At 41.9% G+C, this 18,926-nt stretch overlaps 1 protein-coding gene across 3 annotated transcripts in view; it reads left to right on the top strand.

The window, feature by feature from the left end:
- The window catches only part of BRMS1L (BRMS1 like transcriptional repressor), a 49,825-nt gene that overhangs the window by 4,424 nt on the left and 26,475 nt on the right, over nucleotides 1-18,926 (top strand). For all 3 annotated transcript variants that reach the window (XM_045017111.1, XM_045017110.1, XR_006579426.1), the window contains exons 2-4: nucleotides 6,760-6,850; nucleotides 8,433-8,560; nucleotides 17,114-17,193. In XM_045017111.1, coding sequence (XP_044873046.1) covers nucleotides 6,760-6,850; nucleotides 8,433-8,560; nucleotides 17,114-17,193 — 299 coding nt within the window. The remainder of the gene's footprint in view (nucleotides 1-6,759; nucleotides 6,851-8,432; nucleotides 8,561-17,113; nucleotides 17,194-18,926) is intronic.

The following is an 18,926-nucleotide window of genomic DNA, read 5'->3' as shown; positions in this document are numbered from 1 at the left end:
CTTGGAGCCAGTAAGTTGTGCATATTTTCAGTCCATGTAACTTTCTGATCTTATTACTATTACCCTTGTCTTCATTGCCTCTTCCCCTTACTCATTTACGTGTTGCATCTAGTCTTTAGTCAATAACAAATGGTTTATCGCATCCTATTGTTGCTTCTTGCCTGTTAACAGTAAAATAATATTTTAATCAACAGAAGTCCTCTTCTGTGTTAAATATAACTTAATTTCAAATTGTAATTTTGTATCTAAAAATTCCAGGACCCTTTCTGATCTAATATTACTCTTGGGGTGTGTGTGTGTGTGTGTGCATATGCATGCGTACGTACGTACTGTGGAGCCTGATACAGAACTCCCTGCCTCTCATAAGCTGTTGGGGTGAATGGAAACACTCTGAAATGGCTGACATCTTTCCTTTCAGAAGGAGCCCAAAAGTTCACTGTGGCCTGCTCTTGGTCACCACCAAAGCTCTCCTCACTTGTGGAGTACCAATGTTCAATCATTCCACCATGCTGTTCAACTGTATGAGCCAGTGGGAGAGCTAGTGAGACAGCATAGTTTGAGGTGCCAACAGCATGTGGACAACCCAGTTGTTTACACCAGCTGTAAACTGTACCATTGTGGTGCTGGCAGACCAGATGCCTGCTCATGCCTAGGCCTCCCTGAACACTGACAAATGTATATCTGGAAGCCATTCTGGCTCACCTATATGTTAGTATTTTTAAAGTAGATCTTATGTTTATAAGAATGTGTTTAGACTTGATGAGATGCTTGTAGGATGCTGTATGTATTTATCTCCCTTATAACATTTGTATCTTGTGATATAAAGTTATATTGAATGTTTGCATTATAAACCTCTAACTGTGTAACTCACCAAACAGGAAAGAAGCATTAATTAATGTAAAATGCTTGTCCTGTACACAAGAAGCCCCGTTGCAGCCAAATGAATCATTGTGAAACATCAAAGGACAAAGACTTTGTTGACTGCCTTCTGCCTGCTCTCCCCACACCCATGAAGAGGAGATGGGTGCAAATGCTTGTCCCATGAGTTTGAACGCTGGGGGAAGGGAATAAAAATTCATGATCAGAAGGAACTGTATCACTGTGCAGCTTGGCATTTGGAGAGGGCAATATTTCTAAGAATAAGCATGGGCAGATCCCCATGCTGCTTAGCTTGGATTAGCTATAAAGGATGTAGAAATCTTGCGTGGTGCATCAGCTTCTATTACCTTTTGGAACCTAAGACTGTAACTTATTTGTGTGTGTATGTTTACTTGTATTAACCTTGTAAATAACTTATTTCTTTTTCTTGGTTAATAAATCTTTAGTTTGTTATAGGTTTGGCTACAAGCATCTTTGGTGTGAGGTCTAAGGTGCAGTTGACCTCATGTAAGTGACTGGTCCTTTGGGACTAGGAGTAACCTGGTTTGTAACAGTCTGCCCTGAGGTTGGTATTCAGTCATGAACACCTGGCTAAGAATCTCCTCAGTCTTCCCTGTACATTTACATTAAAGTTAACTTGGTAGCAGCCTTATGAGGGAGTAGAGCTAATTTGCATCAAACAATATTGAGTACCTTCTGTGGTAACAGAAGAACACACAATTCCATATATGACTGTCTATGAGATTGCACCCCATCCTATTGGACATAGATTCCGCTGTATTGATGAAGGGTTCGTGACCTCAAGGCTTGCTTATTGAAACTCATATGGAGGAATTAGGATTCATTGTGTAGCAGCTGGAGCTCTTTCAGGCAATGAAACAGCCACCTTGCTTAGCAACACAGTTTGATGAAGCTTTCTGGCACAAGATGGCTTTCCATTAGTCCCTATGTGACCAGGGCTCTTGATCAGTTTGGACTGAAGCTAAACTTTCAGATAGTCAAAAACAAAGAAACAAACTATGATGCCGAACTTCTTTATCATCTGTACAGTGATTAGGTGAATAAAATTTACCTGACTTTTCTATGTCGAAGCCTGGAGGATAGATCAAATGTTTCAGTTGGAAAGAACTAATGCAGGAAAGCTGCTGCAGGAATTGATGACATTCTACCAGAGCCTTGTGGTGAGGGTTGTGAAACAGTGTGTTTTTTTGAGAACTGGACTGCTGTGTTAAACTAAGACATCACCTTTGAGTCGTGGACTTTAAGGTCAGAAGGGACCATTATGATCATCTGGTCTGACCTCCTGTACAATGCAGGCCACAGAATCTCACCCAGCCACTCCTGTATCAAACCTATGTCTGAGCCATTGAAGTCCTCAAATCATGGTTTAAAGACTTCAAGGTGCAGAGAATCTTCCAGCAAGTGACCCGTGCCCCATGCTGCAGAGGAAGGTGAAAAACCCCCAGGGCTTCTGCCAATCTGCCCTGGAGGAAAATTTCTTCCTGACCCCAAATATGGCGATCAGCTAAACCCTGAGCATGTGGCAAGACTTACCAGCCAGACACCCAGGAAAGAATTCTCTGTAGTAACTCAGATCCCACCCCATCTAACATCGCTTCACAAGCCATTGGACATATTTACCACTAGTAATTTTGTGCAGTCTATTTTGGAGTAGCTTTTCAGCTGGAACTTTCAAAATACACACTAAGCGTTCCTGTTGTCAAAGACATCAAAAGTAGGTGTCGAGATTTCTTGTTGGAATTTGTGAAACCGAGATCGCCATCAAACGTTCAGTGATTAAATCCCTTTCAGTACTAAGTTTTTTTTCTACTGTGCTCAACCCTGCATGACCTAGATGAAATATCAACCATTGTTTTGTAGAGACCTTGGACAGTTGAAACAGCAGTAAAGAGTTTTTTGCCTATGGTTCACTGGCATACTCAAGACAACTAAGTAGAATAGATTTGGGTTGAAGTTCTCGAACGCACTGCTGCTGGGGACAAAGACTTAGTGGACTTGGCTTATTTGCTCTTTTGTTGCTGTCGCTACCTTCTAGCAACACTGCACTTGAAAGAGTTTCTCAGATGAACTTGATAAAAACAAAACTGTGCAACAAGATACAAGAGGAACTTTTAGAAAACATTCTTTGTGTTGGAGCATATATGCGGTGACACAAAATCTGTTGTGAACAGTTTGCATCAATGAAATGATTTCACTGGTGATGTGTGACTACTAACAGAAGCATTCTACTTCTGACGAAGACTGCTATTTTTAATGCTGTCATTAGCCATATTTTGTTTGAAACATCTGCCAACCCTCTCTTGGGATACAGGTACCAGAATGGTGGTTTTGATTTTTGAATTTGATTGCCATCTCATAGCTTTGTTGCTAATGTGGATGAACTTCTGCTGGGGCATGTAGCTTTTTTTATCAAATCCGTACTAGGTATCTAAAGCTTTTGTTTGGTCTATACATCAAATAACAATGTATTTAATAAAAATCTTCAGTATACAGATTGGGCTATTTTTAAAGTGACTTTGGGTTATTAATGCAGTAAAAATCTGGCGATTCTTCACCCTTGTATATAGTTCATTGTATTAGTGTGGTTATGACACATCAACCTCATTTTGCCTCAATTTTTGTAGGAAAACTCTATCTGCTGTAAACCTAACCTGCTAGTTTTCAGGCTGAGGTGACTAGATTTTGTGAGCAAACTCAGGTTTATAAGGGAAACTGAGCTGCAATAACAACACAGTTACTTGTGTTGCTCCATAATAAGGTATGCATATTGAGTGTAAACATTTTTAATCACCAAATTTGCAGGGTCAGGAGCATTGGCGGGGAGGGATAGCTCAGTGGTTTGAGCATTGGCCTGTTAAACCCAGAGTTGTGAGTTTAATCCTTGAGGAGGCCACTTAGGAATCTGGGGCAAAAATTGGTCCTGCTAGTGAAGGCAGGGGGCTGGACTCAATGACCTTTCAAGGTCCCTTCCAGTTCTAGGAGATTGGTATATCTCCACTTATTACCTTTATCTTGCAAGGGACAATGTAAAATTCAAAGCAATTTTTCACCAGCTTTTGCAGAGTAGTCCAGATTTTGCTGGATTTCTTTCAATTTGAGAGGGTGTGTGTTGTTCCCCCCCCCCCCCCCAGTTGTGGTAGTCACTGTTTACTCAATACTGAAGTGTTGCCTCTTTAAATTAGTATACGCTGTATATGCGGGTAACTTTTTTGGCTTAGAAAATCAGTTTAGAGTTTATACAGCTATCTCAAGCAGAAAAGTAAGAGATTCAGTCTTGCATCTGGTTTGTCTTACTCAGCTAATCTGTATTGCTGTGTGCACAATACTTTTTTTTTTTTTTTTTTTAAAAGCCCTGCTGTGTAAAGTAGTAAACTTTTGAACAGGCCTGACTTTTTCAGAGATGTCTAGCACCCACAACTTCCATTAACTTCAGCTGGACTTTTGGGTTCCCAGTACCTTTTTGAGAATCAAGACGTGAGATTCTGTGCTACATTTTATAACCCTGGAAGGACCAACTTTTTGCTAGGCACTGTATGAACACAGAGCATTATGGGATCCTGGTCCTTGACTGAGGCTCCTAGGGGCTGATGGAGTGCAAATAATAAATTGTTCCTTTCCTCCTTTTCGTCATATCTCTAGGCACAAAGAAGCTATCACCAAGGTTTGCCCCTCAACTCCAAAAGCTTAAACGCCCCTCCCAATTACAGTGTAGTTGCAGAAGATTCCATCCAGCCAAGAAGTTTAGGAGTGGAAGAAACCAGAAAGCACTATATTTATCACCATATGACAACTGTTGATATGCAGGCATTGAAGCTCTGCCTTCCATGTCATCACCCATGCAGATTGCCATGTTTAACAAAAAATGAGTCTGAAGACTTGAGTGGTACTTGTGTAAATCAGTCTGATACAGACACTTTGTTAAAATTCCCCATGGCAAACTTATGCTGCATTAAGGAGGAGGCAAAAGAGCTTAGTATGGTCGCACCTAGCAGAGCTCCTTGGGACCGTAACTGGTGGTGTAAATCCAGACTCTCTCTCCATCTGGATATCTGTGATGAATTGTCACTGTACTTCACAGAGACGAGAACTCGTATCTGAAGTGGCCTCATGGGGACATCAAGAACAAGGGGGTCTAAGACAACCCTTCCTCACCAACAATGCAGCCTGTCTGTCCAAGTAGTAGTCATGGAAATACTAACAGCAACTGGAACTGTCACATGTGTCTTTGACCCTTCCTAAAAGATGGTAGCATGCCTTTCAAATAGGGAATTCTCCTTTCTAACCAAGAAATAGACAATAGCCTGATTGGTGCTAAAGATGCTGCTGCCACCACTGCTACTACTAAATCCTAGTGACCTTGCCAGTTACCATCGGATACGCTTTTCTTCAGGAGGTTGTATCTCTATCATGAACAGAAGTTGGACCAAAAAAAAGAGGTGGTATTATCAAACCCACCTTGTCTCTGTTTTCCAGGCAAGCCAGTCAAGAAGCTAGTCAAAAAAGCTCCAGAGTCAACCAGCTCTGCTGGTATCCTGGTTATTTTAGAGTTTAGGGACAAGGAATTTTTCAGAAACAGCACCAGTTGCTCTAGGAGATTACCTGTCTGTGTACAAGAGAATTATATCCATCCTCATTAATAGATCTGTGGCATTCAGTGCTAATGAAATTCTCTTGTCTCCACTCCATGATATTGTAGGGGTGAACAGAAATGTCCTTTAAATAACTTAGTGTCACCACTTAAAATTTTGTTTTTGTTCATGCTTGCTGAACTCTGGTGCATCCAGTTAACTTTCTTCTGACTCCCCTACATTTGAGTGGTGAGAGCTCACAAATACGCATCTCTTGAGACACTTTCCCTTCTCTTCTGCCAAGAAGTCCTCTGGGAAAGATTAGGTGAAAAACGCCTAAAAGACGGTGGGGTGGAAAAACAAAGCAGAAACTCTTGTGGAAAAACACTTTTCAAATTCTCTTGTACATTATAGAGAGCAAAAAAGACAAATTCCACCCTGGGAAAAAAAATAAGATTTACATTCAATATTTTGGAGCACGTACTCAATACCATCAGGGATTCTCTCCATTTCTAGGACATTTAACATTTATCTGCATCTGAATTAAGAAAGCAACTAAGCCTCTGTATACCTCTATAGTAATTGGAGGTGTCAAGCAAAGTTTTTAGGGAAAGTCTGGCAGAAGAGCTTTGCCAAAATCCAACATTCCTTGCTTTTTTTTTTTTTTTAAAGGTACTTGATCTCTAAATGCAAAGTATATTTAAGGAAATATTCAGAAATATCAATAAAATAACTCTCCGGTAATGGTGATGAATCTGTCTTTATTGCATTGCTTTAAAATATTTATTTAAATACTAAGATAAATGAGGGAGATTTCTATACATAAGCTCTCTTGGCTGCAAAACCAAGAAAGCAATTAATATAATGAAAATAGTCTTCCAAACTGAAGAACTATGACTTTTTTTTTTTTTTTTAGTGGAGGTTGATCTATACAAAATATCGGTCTATGGATAACCACTATAACTCCAAGGACTATGCACTCATTTTGTGTGGATTGCTATTGCTTCAACTAACTAAACTGATCTCCATTTCTTCTAATTCTAGAAGAAACCCAGTTAGGTTAATTTCTTTTATATACCACAGCAAATGTAAGGTAGCTTTGAAAATTGGAATTGTCTTCAGCAGGGACTAATCTCTTAAACCTTTAGCTTACGGAACATCGGTAGCTGGCTCAGTTTTTCATAAATTGTTTATGGTTAGCTCGGGGTTCAGTTGTATAAAACTGGTAACTTCATTTCCAATAAATTTATTCTGAGATATTGTTCTCCCAAAAAAACCTTTTAATTTTCAGAAATGGATGATGAGGACTGTGAAAGAAGAAGAATGGAATGCTTAGATGAAATGTCCAATCTTGAAAAACAATTTACAGACCTCAAAGATCAGTAAGTAGTCAAACATTTTTAAAAAGTCTCTTCCTTTGGGGGCTCATTCTTTCAGTAGTGCTATAAGTGACCACGAACAGTCAGTCTTTCTTTTCCTGTGTTGCAGGAATTACTCTTATCTGGAAGAGGATTCTACCATTCCAGCAGCTGTTGACTCTTTAAAGAGCATAGTGTTAAATTGGCATTCTGAGATGAAATAATTGTGCGGGTAGTCAAATTTCTACTTTATTCTCTCAGTAGAATATTTAGGGGGAAGATAAATGTAGTTTTAGAGTAAGAAAGGGGATCTTAAATGCAGTTACTGGGTGGAGGTGCCAGCATGAGTCTCCTGTCCCAAAATGCTGAGGGGATATATGTAGACCTGCATTCTTGGGGTGGCATCAGGACCCCTTTTGCTTCCCTATGTGATTGGTACCAGTGTATATGCAACCAGAGGCATTCCCCCAGCATTAAGTAAAAGCGTGTCTAGAATTAACTCTTCAACATCAGTGTAACAGACTGCAAAATTTGACTTCCCTCTCAGCTGATAGTCTCACCAATAAAGTGTGTTTTGAATTGTCATTTAGATTTTGTTTTCAGAAATAATTCTGTAAGGTCAAAAAATTGTGCTTTAGCAGCAATTAATACCTATTTAAGTTCTATCAGCCTACTTCTCTCCTTCACTGCTTTAGATAGGTTTATCTGTAATAGACATGAAGGGAAAACTAAAACAAGCAGGTAAGCTAGTATTAATGGTTGACCATACAGCTTTCAATTTAACTGATATGCTATACACTTTGTAAAAGTTATCACTATTGAACTCAGAGGCTCCACTTGAGAATGGGGCTCGCTTACAAACTGTAAAAACTGTTTATGATAGATACATTGTAATCTTTAGACTTAACCTGTCTGTTCTGTAGGGAAAAGGATTTTGCCCACATCACTCTGCCAATTAATATCAACTTGTTCAGAATGGAAAAATTTTAGAGGTTTTAAAATACCAGCTCACTTTCCATGCCAGTTGAGTATGCGATATCTTAGCTGAAGGTGCCAGTTAATGTTATGGTGGGAATATTTTATGTGGTATGCAGAATCTGTCCACTGAGAACTGATATGGAGGCTCATCTCTTTCCATGTAGGTTGCCCATCTTTTTGCATGTAGCGTTATTTGATAATTCAGTTGCTGCCAATCTGGGTAATTTTCGTAAAAGTTTCTGTATACCATCACCAGTTCCTAGTCACTTTCCCCTTGGTGTTGGTCGTGGTTTTTTTTTTTTTTTAAGTGACGCGATCATATTCTGCAATGCTGTTTAATATCTGTGATTCCATCTTCAGAAAGAAGGGATAGAAATGCTATGCTTGTACATCTTTCCTAGAAGAGTGAAGTATACAAAAAGAAAATAGTTTACCTTAAAAATGACTTTTGTCTTGGAATTTAGAGTGGCAACATTTAGATTTCTAGGTTTTAGTAGATCTGTCATGGGATTATTAAACTTTGATTGTAGATATGGGATTGTCTAAAGAATTCTTGCATACAAAACTGTCATTTCTGCTGTTCTGCTTGTATTGGCTCTTAAGTAATACACTACATTTTTATTTTAAGACTTTACAAAGAAAGATTAAGCCAAGTGGATGCAAAACTACAGGAGGTCATAGCTGGAAAGGCACAAGAATACTTGGAACCATTGGCAGCTTTACAAGAAAACATGCAAATCCGAACAAAGGTGGCAGGTAGGAGTGTGACATGATTGTTGCTGTTTAACAGTGTAGATCTACTATGCAACTTTAAAGTCAGTTGACTCATTCTAGAACAGGGGTAGGCAACCTATGGCATGGGTGCCAAAGGTGGCACGCGAGCTGATTTTCAGTGGCACTCACGCTGCCTGGGTCCTGGCCACTGGTCCAGGGGGCTCTGCATTTTATTTAGTTTTAAATGAAGCTTCTTAAACATTTTAAAAACCGTATTTACTTTACGTTCAACAATAGTTTAGTTATATATTATAGACTTGTAGAAAGAGACCTTCTAAAAAACATTAAAATGTATTACTAGCACGCGAAACCTTAAATCTGAGTGAATAAATGAAGACTCGGCACACCACTTCTGAAAGGTTACTGCCCCTGTTCTAGAACATGTGACTATTATAAATTTGAAATGCCTCAGAAGAGAAATCTAATGGATGCTTTTTTAGCAAAAGCCAACATTGTAATAGGTTGTCTGTCTCCTCAAGGTACCGTCTGATTAAATCCTAGGCAGTGTGATGTTAACTTGTGCCGCATCTGTTCTCTGTCTCTGTAGCATTGTACAAAATGATTACACTTCTGCATTAATAAGGGCTGCTATTTCTATTAGTGTCAGAGGATTTCAAAAATAAAGGATATGAAAATGTGAAGGAGACTTTTGCCCTTAGATTAATCTCAAATAGATTAAAATTTTGAGTACTTTTTTACGGCTTTAGAAACCTTGTTGTGAGTTGTCTTCTATAAACTTTAAAACTGCTACTGTATTTTATTAGAACTTGTTAGATCCCTTAACGTACAGTGTTAGAAGACAATATGACACACACAAACACACTTAAGCTTGTAATTTTTAACATCTAACACACTGAATATATTCTAACACTCTAAAATAGTTTCTAGTTATAGTTTTGTATAACCAGTTCAGCTGCCTTGTAATCCATGTCTCCAGACCTTACTGTGCAGAGGATATAGGGCATGTAAATTCCTTAACAATGGGTCTACAGCAGGTGTGCAGTTCTGACCCCAAAAAAGAAAAACCAAATAATTCCAGGAATTTTAAACTCCTAGCATTTAGATAAATTGGATCTTAACATCTAGATACAGTTTTAATAAGAACTCTTGTCAACTCAATTGTGTCTGCTGAGGTTGAGTATTAGCCATGCCTCATGGCAGTTACATGGTACGCTGACATGACAAAGAAATTGAAGAGGAAAACAAAGATCTGCTCCTCTTGTTCTACCCCATTACTAAGTTTTTGGATGGTGACCTCTTCAACCAGATTAATCCACAGATGCTCAACCTGTCTGTGGTAGGAGAGGGGTGTCCCCTAGCACAGGTTAGAAAAGAGCCACGAGGTATCATGCCTACCCCTTCTGAAGGGAGAACCAGCAGAAATGTTTAGCTGTACTTCAATCTGGAAAAGTGCAAAATTGCCTCGGCTTGCATCATTAGTGTGGTGATCACAAACATTGCCAACACCTTCTTTCTCATCACTCAGCTCCATGCCACGAAGCAAAAGCAGGTCAGGCCAGGGGGATCAAAAGGGATCTTCTCTTTATTCTGTGGGTTCCTCTCAATGGGGTTTTCCGTACTGCTCCCTCATATAAGGATAACTTAAGATTTCGGGGGCTAGTGATTCTTTCCCCCAGAAAGATCACCTAACCTTTCTTCAATCCTAGATATCCTCTTCAGAACTGGTCTTTCCCCTGGGATTGACATAAGTTGTTGTAATGTGCCCTGTTTATCCTAACCTAGGTCTTGGATACCCTGGCTCAAACCTCAGACCTGTATTGCGAGCAGTGGCATAGCCAGGTGTAGTGAACAGGGGAAGCGACCACCAAAAAAGGTGCCACCTGCTGCGGCGCTTTTACTCACCGAGCGGCGCGTTTACTGACGGGGCGGTGCTCCGGGTCTTCAGCAGCGGGTCCTTCACTCGCTCCGCGGGTCTTCAGCAGCATTTCGGCAGCGAGTCCTTTGGTGCCGCCGAACACACCGGGAGCGAGTGAAGGACCCGCCGAAGACCCAGAGCGCTGCCCTATCAGTAAAAGCACCACTGGATGAGTAAAAATTAAAAAGGCACCAAGAAATTTGAAAAGACGCCACTTGCGCTTGGCAGGAGAGCGGCCACTGCCCTGCTTTCCCCCTTCCCCCCCCCCCCCCCCCCCCCAGCTATGCTACTGACTGCATGTACTGAGTCTGGAGTCACAATGGTATGGAGAGGCAATATATTGAGATTCTCTGACCCATTCACATCTTCAGTGCAGTTGGAGAGCCCATTACCCTGTCTCCTTCAGAATCTGAGAGTAACCATAAAAGACAGAGAGAGAAAAGTAAGCAGGCCTTACCCAGTTGGAGCTACTGTATCATGAATACCTTTCAAGTTGAAGAAGAAATTCATGGTCTCCACGCTCAGACTAGTCATATCTCTGAGTCAGATTCAGAGGAGTTGGTTCTAGAGAACTCCAAAAGCCTGGGTTAGTTGTGGAAGCCAAAAAAACAAAACCAAAAATCTATAGCATTATTTTCTCCCAGTCATCTTCATAATCACTAGACTCAAAAATGGCTTTTCTCAAATCTTGAGAAAACAGTAAGGAAAAAGAAAGCTATGAAATCTAAACAGATGGATTCCTGCTGGAATTAAGGGTTAGTTATCAGAAGCAGAGCAGGAAGCTTAGGAGAAGGAAGTTTGTCTTGTACTATTTGTCCCAGAATAGTATGAGACCCACATACAGTCATAGCAAGACTAGAGCTTGCTGGATAGTTCTTCCTGGTCTCCCCCTTGCCCTTAAAAGAGAGAGGGCAGGCGGATGAGACTGTCAGGGATCAAACTAGACCTATACATTCCCTTACCCGCAGGGGCGGCTCTAGGTTTTTGGCCGCCCCAAGCAGTCATGCCCGGGAGGCGCCCCGGAGCCGCGGGAGCAGCGGACCTCCCGCGGGCATGACTGCAGAGGGTCCACTGGTCGCGCGGCTCGGCTGGACCGCCCGCAGCTGCGGGCGGTTCGCAGGTCCGGCGGCTCTGGTTGAGCTGCCTCAGGCGTGCCTGCGGGCGGTCCAGCTGAGCCGCGGGACCAGCGAACCGTCCGCAGTCATGCCTGCGGGAGGTCCACTGGAGCCGCGGGACGAGCGCCCCCTCCGCAGTCATGCCTGCGGCAGGTCCGCTGCTCCCGGGGCTCCGGTGGACCTCCCGCAGGCATGACTGCGGCAGGTCCGCCGGCCCAGCCTGCCGCCCCCCCGGGAAAGGGCCGCCCCAGGCAGGTGCTTGCCCCGCTGGGCTCTGGAGCTGGCCCTGCTTACCCACTGCCTTGGAGGACATCATTAGAATCCGCAAAGACCAAAAGGCTGGAAGGAAAGGTAAACTTTTTTGCAGTGTCAGTAGGGAAAGGATTTCCTAAGGAGTAGGGCCCTACCAAATTCATGGTCCATTTTGGTTAATTTCATGGTATAAGATTTTTAAAAATCATAAATTTCATGATTTCAGATATTTAAATCTGAAATTTCAGTGCTGTAATTGTAGGGGTCCTGACCCAAAAGGAGCTTGGGTGAAGAAACAGTTATTGTAGGAGGGGTCACGGTATTGCCACCCTTACTTCTGCAATGCTACTGGCGACACTGCTGCTTCAGAGCTGGGTGGCTGGAGAGCAGTGGCTGCTGGCCGGGAGCCCAGCTCTGAAGGCAGTGCTGTTGCCAGCAGCAGTGCAGAAGGATGGCATGGTATGGTATTGCTACCCTTACTTCTGCACAGCTGCTGGTGGGGCGCTGCCTTCAGAGCTGGGCACCTGCCAAAGCTGCTGCTCTCTGGCTGCCCAGCTCTGAAGGTAGCACAGAAGTAAGGGTGGCAATACTGTGACCCCACCCCCACTATAACCTTTCAACTCCCCTCTCCCCCATGCCCTACTTTTGGGTCACAGATTTCACAGTCCGTGACGCATTTTTCACAGCTGTGAACTTGGTACGGCCCTACTCTTATCTGGAGAAGGACACAGCATTTCCCATGAGGAGACTTGTTATCACAGAACTTGATGTACATGATGGTAAACTCCTCCCCGGCGGGAAATAATGAAGTACGCTCCAGCAGCTTCCATTTGCTTCACTTGGGCCATGCTAGTGTGGACAAGACTCCTTGTTCACTTTTTGGGTTTCTTACTGTCACTCAGGAAGCCCTGGCCTCTAGAACAGTGGTTCTGAATCTTTCCAGACTACTGTACCCCTTTCAGGAGTCTGATAAGTCTAGTGTACCCCCAAGTTTCACCTCACTTAAACTACTTGCTTACAAAATCAGACATAAAAATATAAAAGTGTCATAGCGCATAATTACTGAAGAATTGCTTACTTTCTTTTTACCATGTAATTATAAAATCAATTGGAATATAAATATTGGACTTACATTACAGTGTATAGTAATATAGAGCAGTATAAAGAAGTCATTGTGTGAAATTTTAGTTTGTACTAATTTTGCTAGTGATTTTTATGTAGCCTGTTGTAAAACTAGGCCACTATCTAGATGAGTTGATGTACCCCCTGGAAGACCTCTGAGTACCCCCAGTGGTATGTGTACCCCTGGTTGAGAACCACTGCTCTAGTAGAAACTCTTACAACCTACTTTTCCTGCATTCCCTGCACAAGTTGTCAGGCCATGTCTACACTACTAAATTATGTTGACCTGACTTATGTCAGAATACAGCCACTGCAGTTATCAAATCACTGTGCGTGTGTGCACGCTTAGCTACTTGTGTTGGCAGTGCGTGTCCTTACTAGGAGTGCTTGTATCAATTATATTGACAGTGTGAGGCATTGTGGGATGGTTCCTGAAAGCCACTAACAGTTGATGTAAGCAACACACTGACACTGCATCAATGGTGACTTTCTGGGATGGGGCAGGAGGTTGGGGTGCAGGAAGGGGTCAGGGGGTCACTGGGGCGGTGCCAGCTCCTGAAAGCGGCCTGCACACCCCTCTGGTAGTGGCTCTATGGTTTGGGCAGGGGCAGCGTGTGAAGGACCCTCCCCTCCCTGGTCCCTGCCCCCCCCCACCCCACCGGGGCAGCAGGGATGTGCTGGCCACTTCCTGGAGCAGAGCAGGCAGGAAGCAGCCGGAGGCTGTGTCTATACTGCCACTTTCAGCGCTAAAACTTTGGTCGTTCAGGGGTATGAAAAAACACACCCCAGAACGACAAAAGTTTTAGCGCTGAAAAGCGCCAGTATAGACCGCGCTTACCCCTTGTATGGGGTGATTATTTTTTATTGCTGGGAGAGCTCTCCCATGGCAATAAAGGGTGACTACACTGCCCATGTCACAGTGTGGCCAGTCCTGCTGCACTGCTGGTGGTGGCAGTGGCTGGGGACCCCTGGGCGCTTTTAAATCGCCCGGGGGCAGCAGTGTGGGCCGAGAGGCACACAGGAGCAGCAGGTGGGGCCGGGGGAGGAGATCTGGCCCTTAACATTAGTGGAGCTGGGCCCCAGACCCTGAATATTCATGGAGCCTGGGCACCACAGGCCCATACAACTCGCCGCCCCTGGCAGGGATCATAGAAAACTGACATAGCAACTCAGATACTATGAAAGGTGCTGACATAAAGCAATATTAGACTTCATTCTTGAACAAATTATTTGAAGAGGAAAGCTACTCAGTTCATTTGCGTTATAATACTGTGATTTGTCCTTTCAAAAGTGCAAGATCTTCCATACACGCACATACCAATGTTATCCAGGGTTGGGATATTTAACATAGAGTCAGTAGTCTTGTTCTCAGTGTTAAGGAACACCACCCTTACATGAATCACCCAAATATAGATACACATAGTCCTACTTCTTGGAGAAGAAAACTCAGATAATTTTGAGCAGCTTTTCATGTTTGATTCATTACATTCTGCTACAGAAATTTTCTAAATTGTCATGGTACTTGACATACAGCTCAACAGTTTTTTGGTTGTTCCAGCTGTAATCCTCCTACTGTTCACCATCCCAGTTTGAGATTGTACAAGAATCGGGTATATCTGCCTTGTAGCTTTTTACAAAACTTTGGGGAACTGGGCTTGAGATTCCTCACTGTGCTTGGCATTGTGTGCCAGCATGTGGTCACCTCAGACAAGACCCACTCAGACAAACGACCAGAAACAAAGCTTTATTTGTAAGGAAACATCAGGACTGCAGTCTAGCAGCCTCTTCTCCGCTTGCTTCAGGCTCCCTGCTTCAATGCTAAAACTTCCTGCTGGGAAGGCGGAGGGTACTTCTGGCAGGGCCCAGGAAGTTTTCCCAACATGCAGTGGTTTGTAGTCCACTTATAGTTCTTGCTGCTGCTGCTGAAACACACTGGATCTTGGGCTACACAGCCATCAGTCAGTTAGCAACCAGAGAGGTTATAAACAAATAGTCCAAATCTTTTCTCAGCACACTTTATCAGCCGCTTCACTTCTTTAGCCAACTCGCTTAGATTCTGTTTCACACCAATATGCAAGTGCACTCCACTAACTTGGAGTTTTAATTCTAGCCTGAATCAGAAGTGCTATATTATCATGTCCCATTAATCAGTAATAGCATTCATTTCACTTTTATTTTATAGTAACTCTATTTCTTAAACTCTAAACTTAATATCTAAAACTGTTACCCATACTGTATTCTCATTTCCCAAAAGTGAGTTGAAAAGATGTTTTGTTGATACTCTGAACTGATTATGAGAAGAACATTTTAAGAAACATGATGATTTGTCTTCTAACATCTTAACTCTTCACAGTGTTAGATGGGGGGATATAATTGAGTAAAACTTCAGTGATAGAAATTGTTCATTCTAGGTCTCTTATTGCTAGATTAATATGTTAATCTGACATCTGTTGTGTAGGGAGGGTTGGAGAAGCATTCTGAAAGAGTTTTTAAAAGCTAATATTTGCTGACACAGTAAGGATTTTTTTTTTTTAAATAAAAGTGGCTATTCAAATCAGTGTGTAAAATGCCCTTTTAATTTTTAAAAGTGATTCTTTTTTTCTTGGGAGTAGAGAAATTGCTAATTTGTACTCATTAATTGGGGAAGTACTTTGTGAAAGACCAGCTGAATTTGAAAACAAAAACTGTCTTATGCCAGTACATTTAATTCTATTTTAACTATTCAGAGCCCTTAATTGAAAACTTATATGAGCAGAAATGGATGCAAATAGAATTTGAGGTTACAGAGAATTCAGTGATTTTTTTTTTTTTTTTTTTTAAACTGCAAGAGACTGTCCAGGAGATTCAAGTTCTCCATTTAGAGAAGAGATACAACATGGACCACTAATAAGAATGGAAGAGCACTTCAGTTCCCATGCTTTTCAAGCAAGAAGCTTGTCCTCCTAGATCGCATAGGTGAACACAAGAATAGCCATACTGGGTTGGACCATTGGTCCATCTAGCCCAGTAACCTGTCTTCCGATAGTGGCTGCTGCCAGATGCTTCAGAGGGAATGAACAGAACAGGGCAATTTCTCAGGTGATCCATCTTCTGTCATCCAGTTCCATTTCTGGCGATCAGCGGTTTAGGGACGCCCAGAGCATGGTGTTTGTTCCTGACTATTTTGGCTAATAGCCGTTGATGGAGCTATCCACCATGAACTTATCTAATTTATTTTTTTTGAACCCAGTTATACTTCAAGCATGGGATGTTGTGAATGCCAATTCAATCTTTGACCTATCTCATAAGATTGCCCACAAGATAGATGGTTGTGGTGGCTTGTCTCTTGAGAATAGCTTGGAGACCACCAAACAGTTAGTAATACCCAAGAACTACTAACTTTGGCTGGATACATTTTGTCTTCTTCTCCTGCCTTATTAATTATTGTATTTTTGTTAGCCTCCCATTCATTACTATTAAACACAGTACTGCGGTAGCACCTAGAGACCTCGGCCAGGTTGTGGCCCCATTATGTTAGTGCACTGTATGCACATACAAAAAGAACAGGAGTACTTGTGGCACCTTAAAGACTAACAAATTTATTGTAGCATGAGCTTTCGTGAAGTGAGCTGTAGCTCACGAAAGCTCATGCTACAATAAATTTGTTAGTCTTTAAGGTGCCACAAGTACTCCTGTTCTTTTTGCGGATACAGACTAACACGGCTGCTACTCTGAAACCTGTCTGTATGCACATACATGTACCTTTTTAAAAAAATAATTGTGCTCTCTGCTTGAAACGATCTTCCTGCAATGCACCAAGTTATCTCAGCCAGAAGTGGCAAAGCTGTAACATAGTAAGTCTACCTTGTGTTGCATTGACAGAATGTTGTGGGATAAATTAGTTTCTTTTCCACCTATATTGCCAGCAGGATAAACTTTTTAGTCTCTAAATATAGAAGTGAACAAAATTGAGGACAGTTTTCTCTGCAGCCTCTTGAGTTCAGTCAGTTATTTTTTCCATACAAGTTTTATACTCTGTGTACTGTCTGAACACTGTCAATATTTAAAATAGTATTTTTTCCCATATGTGCATTACTCTAGGACTAGCAATAGCAATCTTAACATAATTCTGAAATCAGTTACTCTTATTTTTAAAAAAAAGTAATAATGCTGTAATTTGTCTGGTTGCAGGTATCTATAGAGAGCTCTGTTTAGAGTCTGTAAAGAACAAATATGAATGTGAAATTCAAGCTTCTCGCCAGCACTGTGAGGTATTGTCAACTTGTTTAAACTGGTGGCTAATCAAGTCTGTCCTTAATGGATGTGCAACAGTTTCCAAGATTGGTCCATTTTAAGTTTGTATTATTTTGTAACTTCAGTATTTTGATGTAACTTTCTTTATCATTTCAAAAGAAATACATCCTTAACAACTTAAAGAAATGAGACCTCAACTAGCTGTCAGTTTGGTTTACATAAACAAGATTAATACTACTTTCATTAACAGGGCCTGTCTAAGATTGAAAAGACCTCCAATCATTTTTGGAATCTCTTTTATATACTAGGCATCTGAGAAAATAGTTAGTGGTATTCTACCATAAATATAGCAGTCACATTTTGCAATAATTCTATTTTTAAAAGCAGCTTATGGGCAGAAAATAATGTCACTATTCAAAAATTGGTATGAGAGAATTAGACATGTTTCTATTTCAGTAGACTCTGATCATTTCAGCAATAGATAGAACAATTACCGTATATACTCGTTCATAAGCCGAATATTTTTGGTAAAAATGTAACGCATCAAAGAGTGAGGGTTGGCTTATAAACAGGTCTACACCAAAATTTGATGATTTTAAACTCTATGGAATCATTAAATTGAATATCTTAATACATTGTCGTTTTGTTTACCTGGAGCATCTGCAGGCATGGAGCCCCTCAGCTCCCTGTGGCTGCGGTTCACCGTTCCCAGCCAATGGGAGCTACGGGAAGTGGCTTACCCTGACGGGCCGGGAGCCAAAGTTTTCCAACCCCTGAAATATAGGGTCGGCTTATGAAAGGGTCATACAGTTTTTGCTATTTTACCTATCCATTTGGGGGTGGTGGTCAACTTATAAATGAATGGGCTAATCAATGAGTGTATACAGTAATTCTATTGATCCTTGTTCAGGTGGAAAAAAGTATCAAAACCTTTAAACCCAGAGATAGAAATTCTGCTTGTAAAAACAAAAGCTTCTTTCTGTGAGTGCATATAATACTTGAAATGTCTGGACTAATATGGATCTTCATATTTTGATACTGTTACCTGTTTACCTGGATGTAAATTGTCACAACCTGATCTAGTCCTTCTCTGAATAGACATCAGTCTACTGAGATTGACTTCCATGTGCTTCTAAGCCTCCTGAGTCTGGATAATGACTGATCACTGCTCCGAGCTCTGTATCTCTGAAGCATACTCCCTCATGTCTGACACCATTCTTGGACAGTGGGACCCTGCAGTCTGGCTGCCTACACTCCAGACCCAGTGCCTTAGCCCTCCTGACCCTCCAGTTGTTAGATAAGCCTTTGTTTCCTCCCCCCACACCAAGCTGTAGGAGCTCCAATTTCCTTGTTATACCCTTCAGGGATAACATGGCAGTAAAGCACAGGCTTAGCAAAGAAATCTGACACTCTTCACATAAATCACAAGAGTTACAGACCCGTTGAAAACAAATTCCTAAATACAATCCCCTTCAGTGAGAGCCCTGCCTTTGGTTAATCCAGGCCTGTCCTAAAGCACTCAGTGTGCTTGCACAGGGCCCCCATCTCAGTCGGGGCCCCAGTCACTGGATGGGTAGTGTTATGATGTGGTGCACAGGGTTGCAAAGCCACTCATCACTCAAATGTGGCCTGCTCCATGGAGTGCAGGGTGGGTGGTGATAGTGAGCAGAGCTTCTGGGATTGGGCAGAGCCTCCCTAGCCCAGGATGGGAGCGGAGCACTGAGCTGGGAGGAGACCAGGGAGTGGCTGT

This window comes from Mauremys mutica, chromosome 4 (assembly GCF_020497125.1).
Source record: "Mauremys mutica isolate MM-2020 ecotype Southern chromosome 4, ASM2049712v1, whole genome shotgun sequence".
Classification (NCBI taxonomy): Eukaryota; Metazoa; Chordata; order Testudines; family Geoemydidae; genus Mauremys; species Mauremys mutica.
The sequence above is the reverse complement of the archived record's forward strand: the minus strand, read 5'-3'. Positions and strand labels throughout refer to the sequence as shown.